At 40.6% G+C, this 15,213-nt stretch overlaps 4 protein-coding genes across 5 annotated transcripts; 3 read left to right on the top strand and 1 right to left on the bottom strand.

The window, feature by feature from the left end:
• Positions 1–67: 67 nt before the first annotated feature.
• fibina (fin bud initiation factor a) lies at positions 68–1,640 on the top strand. The gene has a single exon (XM_067234371.1). The coding sequence runs from the start codon at positions 73–75 to the stop codon at positions 691–693; it is 621 nt and encodes a 206-aa protein (XP_067090472.1). The 5' UTR covers positions 68–72; the 3' UTR covers positions 694–1,640.
• Positions 1,641–2,432: 792 nt separating this feature from the next.
• On the bottom strand, positions 2,433–4,345 carry tmem276a (transmembrane protein 276a). Its single transcript, XM_067234369.1, has 4 exons — positions 3,949–4,345; positions 3,416–3,529; positions 3,157–3,294; positions 2,433–2,946 (listed from the first exon to the last, which is right to left on the bottom strand). Exons 1-4 carry the CDS (start codon positions 4,343–4,345, stop codon positions 2,702–2,704), a joined length of 894 nt encoding a protein of 297 aa, XP_067090470.1. The 3' UTR covers positions 2,433–2,701.
• Positions 4,346–6,316: 1,971 nt separating this feature from the next.
• On the top strand, positions 6,317–9,549 carry spi1a (Spi-1 proto-oncogene a). Its single transcript, XM_067234370.1, has 5 exons — positions 6,317–6,471; positions 6,752–6,845; positions 7,205–7,386; positions 8,214–8,382; positions 8,485–9,549. The coding sequence occupies exons 1-5, from the start codon at positions 6,448–6,450 to the stop codon at positions 8,805–8,807; spliced, it is 792 nt and encodes a 263-aa protein (XP_067090471.1). The 5' UTR covers positions 6,317–6,447; the 3' UTR covers positions 8,808–9,549.
• A 281-nt stretch (positions 9,550–9,830) lies between these two features.
• LOC136941768 (protein regulator of cytokinesis 1-like) lies at positions 9,831–14,689 on the top strand. 2 transcript variants are annotated; one of them, XM_067234360.1, is made up of 15 exons: positions 9,831–9,911; positions 10,414–10,546; positions 10,637–10,759; positions 10,904–11,137; positions 11,268–11,438; positions 11,727–11,876; positions 11,991–12,138; positions 12,221–12,357; positions 12,454–12,549; positions 12,646–12,792; positions 12,881–12,991; positions 13,172–13,273; positions 13,360–13,533; positions 13,736–13,773; positions 14,157–14,689. In XM_067234360.1, exons 1-15 carry the CDS (start codon positions 9,901–9,903, stop codon positions 14,206–14,208), a joined length of 1,827 nt encoding a protein of 608 aa, XP_067090461.1. In that variant the 5' UTR covers positions 9,831–9,900; the 3' UTR covers positions 14,209–14,689. The 2 variants fall into 2 exon arrangements, with proteins under 2 accessions (XP_067090461.1, XP_067090462.1); XM_067234361.1 differs by lacking the exon at positions 13,736–13,773.
• Positions 14,690–15,213: the final 524 nt, after the last annotated feature.

Raw genomic sequence — 15,213 nt, 5'->3', positions numbered from 1 at the left:
CTCTCACAGCAGTTGTTGTTGCCAGAGACAGCGGTTAAAGCCCAAGCCGCCTAAACCCATTGAGAAGTGGATATGGATTTCACACGTCTAGTGCTGTTTATTTTAACATCGATGCCACTTTGCTTTTCAGCTTTTAGTGGGCCCTTGTATCCAGAAATGTCAAATGGCACATTTCATCACTTTTTTGTACCGGACGGCGACTATGAGGAGAATGACGACCCCGAGACATGTCAAATGCTCTTTAAATTCACTGACCGGCGCGCGTGCGGAACGAATGAGGACAGCGACTCGGTAGTGCGCAACGATTTTTTTATCACGAAGCATGAAGTTGAAGCTGCTGCAAGGTTGTTGGAAGGCATTGGCAGAACGATATCTTACGACTTGGACGGAAAGGAAAGCTATGGAAAATTTCTTTCTCAGGAGACATCTCAGATTAGTGAGGCTTTTACAAGTGTGGAGAAATCACTCTTAGAGTTAGAAGTTAAATTCAAACAAAGTCAGGACAACGACCTTGAAGAGGAGCACCAACTCAATGGCAATGTCTTGAAGACAATCCATGGCGTTACAGATCGTCTCAGGGAGACAAAGGACATCTCAGTGGGACTAAAAGATAAACATGAGCTGCTCTCTCTCGTTCTTAAAAGCCATGGCACAAGACTCAGTCGTCTCAGAACAGAGTATCTCAATGTATAAATCAGCCCAGTCCCAACAACTCCATCTGGAAAGTCCATTGCATGAAGAATGAAAAATACTTCTGACGTATGTGTTTGCGCGCTCGTGTGCATGCACACTTTCTGAATTGTTGTGTTTAATGTTCCCCTGCCTTGTAAATGTGTCATTTGGAAGGAACTTAACTGAAAACATAAACACATTCTTTGAACTCAGTTGAACATGGGAGGAAGGCAAAATTATCCATTATGCCTGATTGACCCCTTGGAACCACCTCTTGAACTTTTTAAAGCTACATAATCCGACTTTGCTAACTTAATTTCATCTTTATTGTATCGCTTGAAATCGGGCTGTACATGTAAAGAAATCTATTGGGAAGAAGCTGATATTATCTACTTTAAATGTTTTATTCATGTTGGTACATAATGTTACTGTTGTCTAGTAATGTTTTTTTCTTATGTTATGTTGTATTTTCAGCTTCAGATATAACAGGTCTATTCTGTAACTATTTGAAATGTTCCCAGTTCAAACCAAATAAATTTTAACTAACAGGGATAATGACTCTATTGGAACTATCACATTAAACTTTTTACCCCTAAGACTTTCTATGTAGGGAACAAAAAGTATAACACAACACATACCAAAGGAAATGTGATAAACAGATGTATTAAAGTTAGAGGTCATAAAGATTTAATAGGAAATATGCGAAAGCAAGTAAGGATCATGAACTTCTTAACTTCCTGTTGTCAATAAATAAGGACAACATTCCTTTTTCACTGGTAACACACTAAGTTTAGACGTATTTCCATTTTTACTTATTTTCTTTTCTGGGAAGCCTGTGTCATGTATTGCTCTACTTAATGTGAAGGAGTTCATGTTTTTCTATTGCAAAAATACTGGCGTAACTGAGAAGTTACGGTCTACGCAGACTTAGAGACCTCAGAAGAGGTGAAATAAAATGCATAACAACCTGCAGGCTCATGTTCTCCTTATAAAATACAGAACAAATTAAGTCAAACGCATGAACATTTTATTTTTCAAAAATATTTTGACTCGGCTACAATTCCAAGAACATCAAAACATCTCTCATGAAATCACAGATTCATCTTCAATGCTCATGTTCTCCTTGAATAAACATAAATGCATATCTACATACATACAGTTCAAAATGTATATTAACATATATTTTTTTTACTCAATGACGATACTACTGCACACAATTGCCCTTTGAAATGTCACAATACTCATTCATGATTTAATTGTAAAAGTTTGTGCTATTGATCTTCTGTGTTTCTTTATAACCTGTAATAACTTTTTTTTTTCTTTTGAATAATTGTGTTTTCCCTTTGAATAGCAAGCAATGACACTTTACAGCAGGGGTCCCCAAGGGGTTCTGCGAGGGCCAGATAATTTTTCCTTTCTTTAATGTGGGGCCGGGTCGGTCTATAACAGAAAATTACATGGGCCGGAGTGACTACCAGTATTATTGTGGAGATGTTATTATGATTTCAAATGTATTTATTATGCTAGATTAGTTTATTATTCACCATACATCCATACATATCAAGGGATATATAGCCTATTAAAAGAGCATTATTAATATCGTAATTACCTTTTTTCATATTCATTGCTATTGAAATCAAAACATTTACTTACTTATGCATATTAATCAGTGTAAACTTTTCTTGGTTTTATAAAAAAAAAAGTCTCTGGCATTGTTGAGAGGGCCGGTCCAAATGCGTTGGCGGGCTGATCCGGCCCGCGGGCTGTAGTTTGGGGACCCCTGCTTTACAGTTTATTGATTAAGAGGGTCAGAGAAAGCCCCAGAGATAATGAAGTAATCTTCATTAAAATCTCCCTCTACAGTAACATCCTCTACAAAGAGAAAGAATGTCCTTGTTCATTGTGCGGCCAGAATGGTGCGAGTGCTCTCAGTTTTAAATCCCCCTGGATGATGTCTTTGGAAAAACAGCTCAGCTCTGCTATTTCAGAAGGGGGTGGGGAACGTGTCACTAGGAAGTTTGGCAGCTTGTCACACACAGCCATTCTCCTGTCTGGGCTTCTGAGCCACCATGTGGGGAGGGTAGAGGGACGGGGCCAGCGTGCACAGAAACCCAGCCAGCAAGGTGAGTCCTAGCCCCCCCCAGGCACAAAACATGGACCAACCATACCCATGACTAATATCCTCTGGTATTCCATACATGTAGCGGGGAAAACGGGAAAGTTGAAAATTGATCCCAGCTACACAGGTGCACAAGGAAATGATACAGCAGGTTCCTGTTTAAACAAAAAGAAAAGGGCGGAACATCACAAAACCATTATTAAAAAAGAAAACGTGGTGTTTAAATCAGTGTTATTAGGCTACCAGTACTCAGCCCTTCTGGACCATATTGTACCCATTCGGTCATTCCCTCTCCATAACAAACCCTTTACTGCCCCACAGTGGTCATTCAGAGTACTTCTTTCTCTATGTAAAGTAGCTCTTACCTCCCATGAGGAAAAGAAGTCCAGCTACATACTGCATCAGATCATGCTGCTTACAACAGCCCAGTACTCCAATGATCCAGCCGAAAAGAATGATGGAGATTGCCATTCCTATGAAGCTAGCAGTCATTCTTTGGAGGTCTGTCACGGAGAAAAAAATGTAATTATTTCAATAATCATAACATTTCAAATAATCAAGTTGATTCCATCTTAATGTACCAAAAGTAAATAAAACTGGGCTGAGTGTGAAGCCACAACTTACGGAGTGCGTGCCACTTATCCTGTTTAATTGTCTTGGTGAGATTTATTGGCAGATTTCGGGGGAGGGATGAGGAGGAGTAGTAGTATTTAATTTGTGTGCAACGTCGAATCAACCCTACAGATACAAAGAATACAAGTGTTTTACACAGCCCATTTGAAAAACACCAGTGCCTGGAACACAACACATGCAGTACTGTAGCCTATGTCCTAACGCAAACCATTAAATTAAAAACGAGCTTGCCTGTAAAATTCAACATTAAACAGGATAAAGAAAAAATATCCCTGCCCATTTCAAAGGATGGATGAAGCTTTGTTACTGCGTAGGCCTGCTGTGAGTTGGATGACCGCGCAACATCAGCACCTTGGATAGCGCATACGTTGTCTTAAAACACTGACCGAGTCGAATGCAAAGAGATCAACATACCATTATCAGGGGTACAAATAATGTTAACAGATAAAAAAACAAAAACAATAAAAAATAAAATCGGACACGGTAGACTATAACGTAGCAGGCTGACATTGAATGAATTAAACCTTTAAAGATTAGGTCCTCTGTTTCCAGGTCGAATCCTTCCCGGTGACACTTTCTCCACAGCCCGGTAATGGTTGAGTTGAATTGCCGACTGCAGAGGGACTCCATGGCCGGGGCAGGAGGCAAGAAGTGCCGTTTAGCACGCAGGAGGATTCCACCACTAGATCCCTTTCTCTCTACATTATTTTCTTTCGGTAACATGCGCAGAGGGAGGTTGTGATTTGAAATATAAATATATCCAGGGTCATTTCTTTTGTTTGAATAATTCTTGCAACGTTCCCGGTGCCTCCTTGCATCGGTTTCATACCAATTGTCGGTACTAATAGCAACTGCGATCAGTCCTAAGGCACAAAAAGCCAAAAAGAGTCCTGCGACAGTTAATGTCCTCATAGCAGCCATGTTCCGCGCACGCTAAAGGAGCTGTTTTAGCGCGAGGTATAGCTCTCCAACCGGTGCTGTGATTCCTTGGGACAGCAATCACTATTTTGTTATAGTCTCTCGTAGCTCGCTGTAGTAGAAATTGCGTAATTGACTTCAAAATAAAATATTGTTTCTTTGATATTATGTAAAAAGGACCACACTCACTTTCATGTTACTGTCGTAAAATACGCATAATTCGGTGGATGTATCACAGCTACAGGCCTATGTTTAGGTTATCTGGCAACGAACCTAACACTGTAACATTCCATCTGGGACATATTGTCAGGTCGAAAAACTAATGCCAGCAGATGGAGACAGAGCAAACATTTGTACTGAGCACTGAACAATCTGAAGCAAAAAGGTGGTTAGACAGCTCGTGCTGTAGGCCGTGTTGTTGGTTCGTGAGGCAGGGATGACTACTCTGTACAGGAAATGTGCCCTGAGAGATAAAGGCTCACATTAGGCAGGCCTACTGTGGACTACAAGCTTAACTGATAGAACACATAGGCTACCATTTAGATGTGGTCAGTAGTGCTCCTTAGTCAAAATATGTAAGTGTGTGTTTTAGGTTTTTGGTAAGGGAAAACGTGTCTCAGTATATGAGATAAAAGTTCAAAGTAAATCATATCGGATAATAATCATAGTTTGAGTCAGATGCTAGTTACATTTTTCAGAGATAACTATGCCTTTGATGGCCACTACATAAAAATAGCTATTGTTTTTCAAGAAACTGAGTTGAAATCCATTCAAATGTTAAGTGAAACTGATTATGTCATCTTCCTGTTATATTCACTAAACTTAATTTAGCTGAGACAGTTGAAGTGATGACATTCTTTTAGCAGTTGTGCAAAAGACGGTCTCTGCAGTTGTAACGGACTTCCTGTGGACAGGAAATACACTCCAACACGTTAGGAAAACCTGCTAATATTTACTTACAGTATATTCAACATGTGGTCTCAGCAACAACCAAAGCACATGTACAAGTAGGTTGCTATGGTAATACAAAATGTTCTATTATATGATTTTTACCTTCTATGTTGAATAGTTACTACATTTATATTTGATCCAGTCTTACTGTAATCACTTACAGTACATTTAACAATATCTGACTGCCATCTAAACCATCAATTTCTCTCAAACTATCCTATGCCAAATCAGATCATGCCGTGTTATTGGTCTGTTGTACGAAACTGCATTGTACGATTCAGACAGCCTACAGTGTCTTTGATTGCCAGTTCTGCTCAGGACTCTCATCTTTGTTATTCCCATCTATAAAAAAAAAGGGAATTGAATCTAATTGTTGATTATAGTTCCTCCTTTGAGATGGAGTTCAGAAGTGTGTCTACGTGTGTGTGTCTGTGCGTGTGTCTGTTTAGATAGTATGTTTGTGTACAGATATTTACAATGCATCTGACAAAATTGTCACAAATCAATCAATTAGGTTTATAAGGCATTTGTCTTTCGTTGTTGTGAGATATTGTAAACGTATTCATTGTTTAAAGAACTGTGAATGCTGTTAGAATTTCAAACAGGTCTGTTATAATGCATTCAAAACTTCCTCAAATGAATGACTGTAGTGTCTAACTGTGATTAAAGGGGAACTAGCCTCTGTCCAAACATCTCTTTTGGTTTCATACCTTTGCTGTCCTCTTTAACCTCCTACTGTCTAAACTAAAAGACAGTATAAAACATTGTCAGAAAACGGACTCAACCATTTTAGTCAGAATAAAATATATACATGTTATTGATAAACATCTTTACTGATATTCAATATTAGCTTATTTTAAAAGTGGTGTGTAATTAGAGTGAGCTTGATGATTTGTTGAAAATGGACACAAAACAACGATGAAGACCAGCCCCATGAAGTTGTTATGATTGGTTCCTGTGTGCTGTGACACTTCACTTTAGTCTAGTGTGCACATAATGCTTACTGTCACACTCTTTCCTATTCATCTGTCTGACAGCTGTCTAATCAGTCAGTGCAACTTGTATTCAAGGAGAAGATTTTCTTAAGGATTGGTCCTGGGGTTTTTTTAGAACCAAAAGTTCAAAAAGTAGCGATCACACTGCCTGCTGACATCATGGAAAGCTATATCTTTCCATCTGTAAGTACTGTGTACAGTGTTTCACTATAGATATATATATCATTTACCATTCTTAAATTGTCAAGTTTGCTATTAAGTGATAACTTACAATGTTGCTACATCAATGATTCTAGTGGTGGGTGAAAAGTTTTCCATGGACTAAATATAATGTTGATTTTATGATCCCTTTATCAAACTTTGTAGACATTGAACACCAGCTATTTCATAAATGCAACCAATGCATTTATGAATAATATTTGGCATTCATTAAAGACTCGCCTTAACCGTAATCTTCTCCAAGGCATCAGAGAACATAACTCCGTATGAAACCGAAAACTATCGACCTCCTTTGGAGTTGAACTCATACCTCACTGCTGTTGGAGAACCCCATGAAGGTGAGTAATAACAAACATCGATATGGCTTATTGACTGGTGACACTAAACTGTTCAAAAGAACAGCCTTTATACAAATGTTGGTCAGGCTTATTACTTTTTTGATAGAGGTGCTATTATAACACCCTTTATGAGATATGTCTCCAAGCTACATGGGTATAATTGTCTATTATAAGCCATGCATGAACATTTGTTGATAAAATCAACAAATATATTGACAAATATTTTAAAAGATGGACTGCATGAATTATTAAGGTTTCATAAATTCTTTACAAATGTTTTACCATTCCCACGCTGAGTGAAATATGTTAAAATCTGGACGTTTGTCTGACAATATTCCTGTACTTTTCTTCTTGGTTAGAAAATGTATGGGAGTACCACCAGCGTGTCCAGCAGGCAGAATTTGAACAACCTCCAGAAAATCATTTAACAGAATTACGGAGTGTTCGGTCCCAACGTTTTGATCAATATCAATATGTGGACACACTGCCTCAACACCTTCCCCTAGACCCAGCGCTTGGAGTCCTTTCAATATCACCTCAGGTAAGTTTGACTTAATTAAGTCAGCATATCACAAAGCGAATGACTCAAAAGGTACTGTGCCTGCAGTGTTATGTTAACCAGGGAGTCAGGTGGCTGAGCGGTTAGGGAATCGGGCTAGTAATCTGAAGTTCGATTCCCAACCATGCCAAATGACGTTGTGTCCTTGGGCAAGGCACTTCACCCTACTTGCTTCGGGGGAATGTCCCTGTACTCACTGTAAGTCGCTCTGGATAAGAGCGTCTGCTAAATGACTAAATGTAAATGTAACCACAGTAGCCTAATCTCTGTCTAAAGATGTTCAGGGCCATAGTGAAAAAAGGAACACGGACATTTGTGTGCAGACAGAATATTGCACAACGTGTTTTTCCTGAGTGAAGACACATTAGGCCCCCGCTACTTGCAAGGATAGTGCAGTTTTGTGCAGACTCACCAACCGTTGGATTGTGGATACATTTTGATGTACCCTAGTTATTGAGAAATCACCCCTAGAAAAACAAGGGAAAAAGAGATAAAAAAAATTACAAAAACTATAGAAATTCAAAGTTAAATTCAGAGAAGTCAAGATATTTAATAAAAACACAGTGGCTTTGAACTTTAAACTTGTCATAAGGTCATGGAGAGGCTGTAAAAACATAGCACGGGGAATTTCGTATTTTCTCCACATCCAAACTCATGCATTTTGACGTTTGCTCCTGTTCAACTCTGCTGCTGTTGACTGTACTGTCATGTAACTGTGGGGGTTTGTTTGACTGAAACCAAAGTACTTCCTATATTAGTCCTTGGAAAATTGACCTCTGTCATGATTTTCTTCTCCACCCACCATACAGATACCATATTACAGCCATGCCTTGTGTTACCAGTATCTGCCCACTGTGTCGCCTGCCCATTATTATTCAGAGGAGGAGGACCAACCGGCTCGCAGTCCTCCTCTTGAGGTGTCAGAAGGAGAGTACGACCAAGAAGACCACTTGCCTCTACTCTCATTGAGAGACTCCAGTGAGTACAGTAACAAAAGGGTCATGTCGTTTGGGTTCAGATACAGATGTTAAAACTTTTAAATAAAAGACTCTACATAACATTTATTTATTTTTTATCCAGGCAACAAAAGGAAGATCCGTTTGTACCAGTTCCTACTAGATCTGCTAAAGAATGGAGACATGAGGGACAGCATCTGGTGGGTGGACCAAGACAAAGGCATCTTCCAGTTCTCCTCTAAACACAAGGAAGCACTGGCCAGCCGCTGGGGCACCCAGAAAGGAAATCGCAAACGAATGACCTATCAAAAAATGGCTAGGGCCCTTCGGAACTACGGCAAGACTGGAGAGATCAAAAAAGTGAAAAAGAAACTGACTTATCAATTCAGTGGGGAAATACTGAGGAAATTGTACAGAGGGGAGACGTTTCCCTCACTTACACAATGATATTCATCCAATACTTGTCAATAACAAGAATCTATGTCCATGCCATTTTCTATGCGTGTGCGTGTGTGTGCGTGCTTTGTAACTGTGGCCCTATTATCTTGCGAACGTGGCACTGTAGGAAGTTGAAATACGCAGGTGTATTCCACAGGACCCAATTCCGTGCAGTGTCGCATGTGACCTTGTTTGGATCAGATGTTTGCAATAACTACAAACAGGCTATAGGCCTATAAACCCGGACGTCGCACTTGCTGCCATGTCGAGCTGCAACAGAAGCGATGAATCTCACGTGCCGCCACTAGTGTCCTATTCCTAATTATTTATTTTACTTAATTGTTAATTTACCTTTAATGTGTAGCAGCAACAACTCACTTGGCTACACATTAGCTTTCTAAATGAATGGGATGGGACACAAGTATATCAACCAAAATGAATGTGTTCTTCTGTTGTGTTCTTGTATCTAATTAGGGCTCGTCTTAATCGACAATAAAACAAACCGTCATGTGTTAATGTTCCATTTTCTAGCACCAGGACTCTCAATTCCCAGTTTGTTACTTTGATTTAAGACTTTATCTTATTCGCCAACACTTTCTTAATCATTTCCATTCAAACACTATAGGCAACAACTTTTAGGCTCACTATTTAAATGCACGATTGTGTTGATAAACCACATCAGTAGGCTACGCTGAAGAGCAACACATATAAACCGAAATGACTGATGAGGTCATGTTTTACCTCGGGCGAGATGCAGTGAAAAGGTGTAGCCAATAACGTTTTCATGTTTACATAAAAATAAAAATAAAATAAAATCAATTTGAAGAACTTTTTACAAGGTCCGCAGTTGTACCTCCCCTTCTCCGTCCAGAGGAGAAGCTCATTGGTCTGTAGCGCTACGCCAATGAACAAGTTGTGTTGACGTACTCCAATCATTGGCCAATGAGAGGCGAATGATTGTTTCGGTGCAAAATTTGAAACGAGGTGGCGAATCAGTCTGGTAGAATACCTTTCAGAACTTCTCTTGTTGGGTTGTGTTTATAAGACACGTTGTATTTAGGTTGGAAAACGAACGAGATCAAGAAAATTCAGAACCGTGACCATGAGGAGAAGGTAAATCTTTTTTTCTTCGACTGTTTTAGCGAACGCCTGTAAGATCGACGACGTTAGTTGGCTACTCGTTACTGTGTAGCCTAGCTAGCTCTACTAGCATACTAGCAAGCTGTCTTTCCTCAGTTTTCGCGTTAACGAATGTTAACGTTTTATTACCGACATCCGTTAATTGGATAAATAATAAAGAGCTAACTAAACACGATTCTGAACTTAAATATGTTAGTCTTATTAGTTTATATTATCGCTGCCAGGACGTTTCGTCACTGAGTCTTACATGGTTGTAGCTACTGCTAGCCAGTCGTGTTAATTATATTCGGTTAAACTGGTCGCTTAACCGGTTTAAGGCCTAGATATACAGATTTTTCGTTCGTGTAAGTATGTACTAGCTGGTCCAGCACTTAACAAGTCTGCTATAATTACAACCTAACATTGGGATGTTGCTGCTTTAGTCAGCTCGCGTAGCCAGTAGTTAAACGTATTTGTTTCTTATTCGTTTTTTCAGTGAAGTTCATGCTGCTGAATCGGTGGCTTGTCTGAATCGAGCTCTTAATAGACTCAAGGACATTTGGGAAGAAATCGGCATCCCTGAGGATCAGCGACTACAGAGGACAGATGTTGTGAAAAAACATATCAAAGTGAGTCCGACCTTGCATGAAAGGATTTGTTGTAGTGAGTTATATCGGCATCAACCAAGTTATCTGACTAGCTTGTTTACTGACCAAAAGGACTTGCTGGAGATGATGATTACAGAGGAGGAGAGTCTCAGGAAGCGATTGTTGAGCAGTATCGAGTCTTGTAGCAAAGAGCTTGAGAGCCTGTGCCAGGAACTACAGCTACCACCATTTGAGGTAGGACAACTAAACCTTCCTAACGTGTTAACTGTAAAGTGGATAATAAGTTCATTTAATAATGAAGTTGATGTATAGGATTATTGTCATTTTGTCCAAGGCCTTGATTTTTTTTCTTCTTCTTCTGAACGTTGGTGTCTTTAGGAGGAGGAAGGTAGCACGATGTTGCAGCTGGAGAAGGATATCAGGACACGGTTGGAGGTGATGATCAATCAGAAGAGCCAGAGGATCCAGCAGCTGAAAGCCTTCTGGAAGGAGGACCAGGAGCTGTGTGACATCATGTGCTCAGCTCCTTACTGCATCAGTCTGGAGTCAGTCCCGTCTCTGGAGCAGCTTGAGAGCTACCGTGCCTACCTGGACAGTCTCACCCAAGAGAAGGTGCCTTCTCGGTCATCTGTGATGTCTGTTAGCTGGCAAACCATTTTCTGAAGAAAAAAAATCCTAAGAGACAGGAAGCATATTTGCATGTATACCACAGACTTAGTGTTTTTGTTGTTGTTTTTTCTAGGTGCGCCGACATGACGAGTTCATCGGCATCAAAAGGCAGATCATCCAATGCATGGAGCATCTCGATCAGCTGCCTGACACCAGCTTTGAGAGAGACGTGGTGTGCGAGGACGAGGAGGCCTTCTGCCTGTCGAACGACAACATCGCAGCCCTCAAACTGCTGCTCGGTCAGGTAGACTACACGGAGGCTTTGCTACTGCTACATTCCTAACAGGAACACCAAACATTTCCGTGCAACATCCAGGGGTCAGATGGCTGAGCGGTTAGGGAGTCAGACTATTAATCAGAAGGTTGTTTGTTCGATTCCCGGCCATGCAAAATGACGTTGTGTCCTTGGGCAAGGCACTTCACCCTACTTGCCTCGGGGAGAATGTCCCTGTACTTACTTTAAGACGCTCTGGATAAGAGCGTCTGCTAAATGACTAAATGTAACATCCAATGTGTGCGTGTTCATTTCCAGTTGGAGGAGCGCAAGGCTGAGAATGAGCTGCGCTGCTCTGCCTACCGCGGTAAGATCCAGGAGCTGTGGGAGAGACTGCAGGTTCCCCTGGAGGAGAGAGACGCCATATCTGAACACATGGTCCTGTCGAAGAAGACGAACCTGGACTCTGTAAGGAAGCATCGTTATGGCTCTCAGTTGGAAATGACACATTTTTAAAGACTTACGTTTCTAGGGATGAAATGGAATGAAACGGATGTGGTTCTCCTGGTCTCTCTCTCCCAGCTGCAAGCTGAGGCCGGGCGTCTGGAAGAGCTCAAGATCAAGAACATGCAGAACGTCATTGAGGCCATCAGAGCTGAGATAGCGCTCTTTTGGGAGAAGTGCTACTACAGCTCTGAGCAGAAACAAGCGTTTGTTCCTTACTTTGACGGTAACGTAAACATCTTGGTGTGCGTTTTAGATCCGATTTCTTACGGGGCTGGGTGGTCCTTAACGTGTCATTTTGCACACAGATAATTTCACTGAAGAAAGTCTGAATCTTCATGAGGCTGAAGTTTTGAACCTCAAAAAACAATATGAGGATCACCAGGATCTCTTTGAGGGAGTCGGAAGATGGCAGGAGAGCTGGATGCTGTTTTTGGAACTAGATGTGAGTAACAGGATCAGTATCTTATTTAATTTTTTTTCTCCCTGCAGATGGTAACTCAGTGATTTATCTTTTATTCATCTTAAACTTTGTACACAGAAAAAGGCAACAGATCCCTCTAGGTTCAACAATCGAGGAGGGAACCTTCTGAAAGAGGAGAAGCAGAGGGCCGACCTTCAAAAAAGTCTGCCAAAGGTGACAACATTGTTTATCAGACTGGTGGCCTTTTTAAAAATGTTTTCTTCCTGGTTGGCAAGTGTTAAGGAATCCTGCTTGACATGATTGTTTCAGTTGGAGAAGACCCTGAAGACCCAGATTGACCTGTGGGAACAGGAACAGTGCAGGGAGTTTTTGGTCAATGGTCAGAAGTTCATTCAGTACGTACAGGAGCAATGGCAAGTCCTCCAGAATGAGAGGGAGCAAGAGAAACTGGAAAGGGTGAGTCTAAAATCTTCATGGCGGCTGACTAACATCTAGTCATGAAGGAGAAGGGGGCAATACTGAACTAACTCGGCATGTGTGATAGCAACTGAAGAAAAACAAGCAGTTCGAGAAGGACATGCAGTTTGGAACCACTGTGAAGACGCCGTCCAAAAGACGTCTTGCGGCTACTCCCACACCTAGCAAAACGAGAAAGGTAATACAGGGCAGGCGAAAAAATTAGCATCTTTTATTTGTTCGTATTCATCCGATCTTTTTGGCCTTTCTCTTATTGACGTTTTCTTGATCCTCCTCCTTCAGTCAACAATGGTGTTTTTCACAGTTGCATGGTAAGAAACCGTAGTGATTCCCTGTTCTCCCCCCCCTTTCCATCTAGCTAAATTCCACCTGCAGCATGTCCACTCCCAACAGTACGCTTCGCTCCGGAGGAAGCACCTTCCAATCTCCTAGCCTACGACCTCCTCTGTCCATCAGTAAGGTGAGAACAGTCCGTAACCTTCCCTGGCTCTGACACCAACACTCTCTCAGAGAACTCGTTTTTAATGCCTGCGGGTTCCAACACAGATTCCTGGACTGCGCACCCCTGCACGCGCCAGAACTCCTCGGGCTCAGGAGAGGAACAAGGAGAACATCTCCCACCTCTATGGAGCTGCTCTGGGCGGTACTTTAAGACCACCAGCTAGCCCACACCGGAACTTCAGCATCAACTCGGTTGCCAGCACCTATTCAGAATTTGCGGTAATTCTTTTTGTATATTTAAGACGTATGCTGATGATGATTATTCCAGCAACACACAATCCAGTCAGATTTTGTAACTGGTCAAATGAAAAAACCCAGCAGGTTACCCACAATTGACTCGCTTTATCTTGTGATGTGACTATGTTGTCATTGTCAACATTGTCATCATTAACTTTGAATCAAACTGTTCATTCTATTGTAGAAGGATTTTGTCAACATTGATTCCACCATCATTAAAAGGTCTGTATTTAGCCGTGTAACATTTACGCTCCCCCGACTAACCAACATGGCATGTACAGTATGTCTACTTTTCAGCTTTACCTCCTGGAGGACACACTTGAGTCCTCTGCTGTTGTCTAAATGTTTTAGAGAAGGCAAGCGTTCATCTAAACTCTTTGAATTGGGCTGTGTGTTGCTGGAAAATCAGTTATTTTACCTTTCCACTTTTAACAACCCGTTCTGCTTGGTGTTTCTGTGTTCTGTTGCAAGGTTGTGGACAGTTCACTTACTGACCTCAACCTTGTTGTTATGTGCATGGAAAATGATTTGAGGCGAATGAATATAGGAGTTGTATGGCTACAAGTTTCGTTTGTTGTAACATTTTGTCTTATTTCTCCCCAAAGCGAGACCTTTCAAAGGTCTCCAAATCTACCATCATCCAGACAGGACACCTGAACTCTACAGTCACTCATCTCTGAGGGCCGGGCCAGGGATGCACTCTGGGTCGACCAGCTCAGCAGTGCCCCCAGCATTATGTTAACACTGTTGGAGTCTCTGAAATATCTTTGAAGGAAAGTTAATCAATACAATGAATGTAACTCCAAGTTGACACACGATTTTCTAAATATTTTATGTTATTATATTATTAGATTTTTAAGTTTCTTTAGCTTCCCGCTGAATGACACGCGGGACTTCGGAACAGTTTTCATGAAACTTTGTCCTTTCTTTTATATGGCTATTTGATCATTTTCAATTTGATACAAGCTTATTGTATACATGTTTTGGGCTAGCTGATCATGAGTTTTTCCCTCTCAACTTTGACTATACACTTTACACTACACATTTTTTGTGTTATCTTTAAGGTATTTTAAGTGCACAATCTGCTGTCAGCACTGCTGCAATAACAGCACTTGTTTTAAACATATGTGAGTGTAATTGGTGATTTGCAAACTGTAAATAAATGTTTTGTTTCAATATCTGAGTGTTTTGGGAAGTATAATCAGTGTTCCTGTGGGGTTTTAAGTCTAAAATTCTTAACTTTAAATTTAAGGCCTTAAAACATCTTAAAAACTGCCAAATTTTCATTTGAGGTCTTAAATGTCATTTAGTCACGTCTAGAAAGGTTTTTTACCCTCGTTCATTTCTAGAAATGCTGGCCGCAGAAAGTTATTACAAAGTAGCAAAAAAGTATTGAGTCGTAGCCTACAAAGCGGAGCTCTAGAACAAACACAATGACAAACATTTGTAAAGTGAATTTCTTTATGGACAAATATTCCAATATCTTAATACTAATGTCCATATGGAAGCCTAAAAATAATTGACTCAGATCTGCATTCTTACTAAAGCGGGGGGGGGTTAACTATATTCCATCAACTGCATTTCCCATTCATTTTCATTTAGTCCATTTTAGTCATCTAACAGACGCTCTTATCCAGAGCGACTTACAGTAAGTACAGGGAC

This window comes from Osmerus mordax, chromosome 4 (genome assembly GCF_038355195.1).
Source record: "Osmerus mordax isolate fOsmMor3 chromosome 4, fOsmMor3.pri, whole genome shotgun sequence".
Lineage (NCBI taxonomy): Eukaryota > Metazoa > Chordata > Actinopteri > Osmeriformes > Osmeridae > Osmerus > Osmerus mordax.
Note: the sequence above shows the minus strand (reverse complement) of the source record. Positions and strands in the feature narration are given on the sequence as shown.

Bases quoted from the DNA above. Each gene is read 5' to 3' on its own strand.
- fibina (XM_067234371.1), top strand. From the start codon at position 73: ATGGATTTCACACGTCTAGTGCTGTTTATTTTAACATCGATGCCACTT.
- tmem276a (XM_067234369.1), bottom strand. From the start codon at position 4,345: ATGGCTGCTATGAGGACATTAACTGTCGCAGGACTCTTTTTGGCTTTT. The intron at 3,530-3,948 runs GTTTAATTCATT...TTGTATCTGTAG, and splicing joins AGAGGACCTAATCTTTAAAG to GGTTGATTCGACGTTGCACA. The intron at 3,295-3,415 runs GTAAGTTGTGGC...TCTCCGTGACAG, and splicing joins GGATAAGTGGCACGCACTCC to ACCTCCAAAGAATGACTGCT.
- spi1a (XM_067234370.1), top strand. From the start codon at position 6,448: ATGGAAAGCTATATCTTTCCATCT. The intron at 6,846-7,204 runs GTGAGTAATAAC...CTTCTTGGTTAG, and splicing joins TGTTGGAGAACCCCATGAAG to AAAATGTATGGGAGTACCAC. The intron at 8,383-8,484 runs GTGAGTACAGTA...TTTTTTATCCAG, and splicing joins ACTCTCATTGAGAGACTCCA to GCAACAAAAGGAAGATCCGT.
- LOC136941768 (XM_067234360.1), top strand. The intron at 10,760-10,903 runs GTAGGACAACTA...TGGTGTCTTTAG, and splicing joins TACAGCTACCACCATTTGAG to GAGGAGGAAGGTAGCACGAT. The intron at 12,550-12,645 runs GTGACAACATTG...TGATTGTTTCAG, and splicing joins TTCAAAAAAGTCTGCCAAAG to TTGGAGAAGACCCTGAAGAC.